General features: G+C 40.9%; 1 protein-coding gene across 1 annotated transcript in view; it reads left to right on the forward strand.

The window, feature by feature from the left end:
- Gng11 (G protein subunit gamma 11) overlaps nt 1-2,978 on the forward strand; it is a 4,211-nt gene extending 1,233 nt beyond the window's left edge. The window contains exon 2 of the mRNA XM_055612796.1: nt 2,567-2,978. Within this exon, the coding sequence (XP_055468771.1) occupies nt 2,567-2,692 (126 nt within the window). The 3' untranslated portion in view covers nt 2,693-2,978. The remainder of the gene's footprint in view (nt 1-2,566) is intronic.
- The last annotated feature ends 2,181 nt before the right edge of the window (nt 2,979-5,159 follow it).

Here is a 5,159-nt window from a genome sequence, read left to right on the forward strand (position 1 = left end):
AAGAAGAAGAAGAAGAAGAAGAAGAAGAAGAAGAAGAAGAAGAAGAAAAATGTTCAGGAGTCTCCACTGAAACTCCATGGAAGGCTTGGAATTTTTTTTTTTTTTTTTTCTGGTAGTAGGAGGCTTTATTACACATTCCCTTCTTTTCTCACTCTGCCAGGCAACTTGTAGTTTAGAAAAGGGCTTTTCCTTCATTTTGAAGGAAATTATTCTATTCTTCAGAACAAGAAAAATTTAAACTGATTTAAAAAAAAAAAAACAAACTTTGGGGTTGCTAGCTTTCAAACTCAGGGCACTGTGTATGAGGTCTCCTCTGAGCCACACCCCGGGCTCTTTGAGTTTTATCTTCTGTTTACACTTTAATATTTGAAAAAAAAATGAAGAAATGGAAATGAAGCAAATAATATAAACAGGCACCAAACACATGCAAACACATGCATGATAAAAATCTCAATATTCTTCAGTGATGGCTGATAGATGCCCAAAGTTTTTGAGTTTCACTTTTTTTTTTTTTTAATGTATTTCCCCTTCAGATCTAGCCTTTTGCTTCATACAAATTCACACTATTACTAGATTTTGCTGTGGGATATGATAGGTTTCCTGTAACTTTTAAGAAATCATGGGACTAGGGGAAGAAGCCAATTGACAGGACCATGGGATAATCTTGTTTCTTGAGGGGGCTGTTTTGGCTGATGACAAAGCCCCCAGTGTGTCAATTGTCAGACTGAGGGATTGCTTGCACATTAAACACAATTGCATTTGCTGAAGTTAACACGTTGCCTTTGCAAAGCTGGGCTGTCTGAATATTTAGCATCCTCTTCAAGTTTCAGCTTAGACTTCAGGCAGCATCCTGGGTGTGCCTATGTAAAAAATGGAGCATCGCTTGCCACTTACAGCCACCCCACCCCTGGGACACACCCCACGTCATAGGCTTTCCAACTCGGAAAACTCGAGGCGGCTGCTAGAAAGACAGGAAGATTTAAGACGCTTCTTCCGGGGCACAACGAGGGTTCATCTAACTCCTTGCAGTTCTCAAACATTTTATTTTCACTATGAAGTCTGGAGGATTATATTAGTGCTGAGTAGACACTGTGGGTGGCACTTAGATTCCACTCAAGCCCTCACTTGAAAGGAGAAAAACCCTTCAGCCCCAGAGAGGATAACTAGTTCCTCACTTAAAACCACAGAGAACCATGAGGCAGGTGCTTCAAGACTGTTTCTCCCGCTGCCCTCCCAGTAATCCTGTCCATCTTTTGTTAACACCTGAGGCATGTGCTCTGCTCAGGCCAAGGAGATGCTGTGCACAGGTTACATCTATCTCAGCTAATTAATTATTGGTCAGATGTGTCCTCTCGATTACAGAAGGAGAAAGGATCCACTTTTGGAGATTAGAGAGCTTTTCTGAAACTCACTGAATGAGGCTCTGCAAAACCTGATCTTGTCCAGGTGTTTCACTGGAACCACAGGCTCCAGGTTAGAGGAAGATACTGTTTATCATCACATTCATTCCTGTAATTGTCTGACCTAGTTTTGGATCAGTGGGTTCTACACATTGCCGTGCAAGCAGTGTTCCAGGGCATGGGGAGGAAATAATGAAATAATGAGATTTCTATTTCCGTTTGTTTCTGAATATCATTCTTTTTAATTACTAGTTTATGCTTCCTAAGTGTGCATGATGTGGCACCTGCACTTACGTATAAATAATTCTTCATGTTTGGAGAGCTATATGTAAAAACGTTTAGTGACACTCAAAGGCACAAACAAACCATTGTTGAAAGCACCCACTTTTCTTTTTACTTCGAACTTCTAACTCACAAAACAGAGCTTTTTGAAGAAATGAATCTTACTATTCATTTCTCATCTAGTCTCTTAAAAAAAACCTTAAACCTGCATACTTGTCTCTTAAGAATAGAATTTTTTTAAAAAAGAAAATAAACTATTCAGTCCTGTCCCATAAGAAGAAAAGTTTAAGCTGATTCCCCAAGTGCCAGAGTCTCAGATAACCCTGCTTAGCCTCTTGTGAAGCTTTTGTTATAATCATTGTTTTACTTGTAAGAGTTCTGACGCAGGACTCAGAGTGAGAAGGGTGGACAAATCTGACATTTCCCACCAGCCACTTTCATTAGTACGAGCATCACTGCAGACATAGGGAGGTCTGGGGTATGGCACACAGTCGTCTGTGAGAACTGTAGTGGGACACAACCTTAACATCCAGGCCTGCCTAACACCTGCCTGTTATCCAGAAAATCTAGACAAGATAGATTGGTCATGTTTGTATTTTAGAGAGTAAGGAAATCATTGGCCAAGTATGAATAGAAAGTTTCATGGATAAACAATAACTTCAAGTATTTCTTGAACAACAAAAGTACTTTTCTCATAGATTGTATCACATATATAAACAGAGTAAAATAAAAGAGTGGAGGTAGAATTTTTTAAATAGATATTAAAAAAAAAAACAACCTAAAGCTAGTTTACAAAACTATAAGAACCTCATAAAAACCAGTGGCAAAGTTCAATGTCCTTGACCTGATTTCTTTCATTTGATTTCCCTCTTTCTATGCTCCAGGTGTCTAAATGCTCTGAGGAAATAAAGAATTACATCGAAGAACGTTCTGGAGAGGATCCCCTGGTGAAGGGGATCCCAGAAGACAAGAATCCCTTTAAAGAAAAGGGCAGCTGTGTCATTTCCTAATTAACTCTGGGGCAAACTCCGTTCTCAGCTGGGGCAGGTTGTTCTTTGGTTTAATCTTCCCCCAAATGAAGCCGAGGTGCGTGTTCAAGAAGGAAAAAATGAAATTGAGAGACTGGCAAAAACACTCTTCAAGCAGGTCATGTACGGAACATATCTGCTTCTTGTCTTTGCTCATGACACATGCTCTTCAGAGGGTGGAACATCCGATGTGCACCTTTGGGATGAAAGCACGGCTCTCCCCTTTCCGTATACTGCTTGTTGCCTCCAATAAAGTTTTGTCTTGGGGAAATTAGTAGTGGTGATTTAAGAAAGCATTTTTCATTCATTAACCCTTGAGTTTCCTTCTGTGACCAATCTAGTGTCTGGGGCTTTGAATCCTTAGATTAGGCAAATGTTATGACATGTTTTCCAGTCCAGCTCTCCCCAGTCCATGTGTTTAGAATGCCAAAATTCTGACTTCTGGGACGTGTTTGATGTAACTTCAGCTGTTAGGGGGGAGCTGAAGGGGTAGAGCTCCTAATGACATTAACAGGAGTCAGGCTGTGAGCCAGGAACTGTGCCAAACCGAGTCTACTTCAGCACTTCCTGGGGTTTGGACATGTAGATTTGGTTCAAAGTGTCCCCGAAGCAGTGTCCTCGGGGAAGGGACAGGACTGTGATTCGGAAAGAAAACCATCCTCCCAGCAGTGGTTAGATGGCCACCTCTGGCTGCCAGGGCTAGCTCTTTTGCTGACCCAAACTATATCTCCTGTTCTCTCCAGGTCTGGGGATGGTTCTGCTCTAGTTCTGTCATGTCTGAGAAGATATTTGAATACTTTTCACTCACACGCCAGCCCATTGCAGGCCCAGTTAAGCACGCCCCCCCCCACTCTTTCTCAACCTTCTCAAAAGTGTTAAAAATCAGTTGGATGTTTTCTTGTCAGTTTGTGGAAACTCAACATGTACTCCATTCATCCTGCTCTGCTGCTATGCACTGCTCCCTCTTCCAGTCAGTGGCTCCACTTCCCACCATGAGCTTCCGTACTTTTAGGCAGGAGGCAGGACAGCCCAGATGCAGTTCCTGTAGAAGTCCTTTATGAAAGCGCCTGTGACTAAGACCTCAATGGAAGAGAACTTTCTTCCTCTTGAAAAAGCTTTTTCATTTCCTCCTGTCTCTTGTTTGGGGATTGCCACAGATTTGGGACAAAAGGAAAACAAAATCTTTACAAATGAGTTCAACCAGGTATAGTTGCTGACTTTCTCTATGGTATTGAATGTGGCACTTGAAGCCCGTAAATCTCCTCCAGTGTGTGCTTTCCCTAGGTTAGGTTTGCAGGTTTTTCTTCCAAGCCAAACCAGAGGACCCGTGCCTCCAATAGCTTCCTGCTGTCCATCAACCTCCCTTGGAAAGTCTGTTTTTTCCCCTGTTGATAAGGGAACAGGATACTCAGGCTTTTGAAAAAGTAATTATATCAGACTTAACCCAGGGACTGTTTCCTGCCATTTTCCAAGTGATGACATCAGTTGAGGTTGCTGAGAGCCTGGGGATAATTTTAGCTCAATGTACCATCTACTGCAGAGAGAGTGTGTGTTGGGGTCAGGGGTGGGAATTAAGAGTAGCATGGACATATTTCTTCCAAGCACCATGGAACAACTGATGACTGAGGTGTGTTTCTGCTGTTTGTCACTTAACATTTAATGTGACACGTGATTAGGATCTTGGTGCTTATTGAGTTTAATTCTGATAAGCTGAGCCGTTTCTTTATAGTTGTCTATCAGGCTTTCTTTTTTGCTACATCCTCAGCAGTCCTTCATAGAGGTTGAAACAGAACCTTTGGTTTCCTAAGTGCTTGAGAGAACCACACACCAAGCTGGATCCTCTTTTTTCCATCCAGTTTTCCCCTCACAACAATTCCACACCCCACGTTTTGTGTTTCTTTCAGTCGCATAAAAAAATTATTCAGCCAACTACTGTTTTCCCAATAAATAACTAAGCTTGTAGGTGTTTTTGGGAAATATGTCTTTGTTCTGTTTCATCACTGCAAACTAGCTAACACAGAGAAGCATAGTATCTTGTGTTTCAAGTGATAAATGATAACTTGCAATGGGAAAATATGAAAAAATATGTATTTGAATATGTTAAAGAAGAACATTTAGCAAGTGAGAATTTATTAAGCAGAGTTTAAATCATGCGTTCACTTCCTTTCAACTATACAATTGTGTAATCAATCAGCATTAGACCATGGATGGTTGCTATGTTTTATGCATTGAGTTTTAAAATCTATGGGCTCAGGACAATTTATTAAATTCTTCTCCTATGGATCATTCTTTTTGTGTCAAATCTAAAACTTATATGCATGTTCTTGGCCTCAAATACTTTTTCCTACATAGCTTCTAAACGTTTTCTGTTATAAGTCTGTGGTCATTTCCAGTCAGTTTTCACGTAAGTAGCACTGTTTCGACAGAGGTCTCAGGTGTCTATGGATTT

Source organism: Psammomys obesus, unplaced genomic scaffold, assembly GCF_907164565.1.
Source record: "Psammomys obesus unplaced genomic scaffold, mPsaObe1.curated_primary_1811, whole genome shotgun sequence".
In the NCBI taxonomy this organism is placed as follows: Eukaryota; Metazoa; Chordata; class Mammalia; order Rodentia; family Muridae; genus Psammomys; species Psammomys obesus.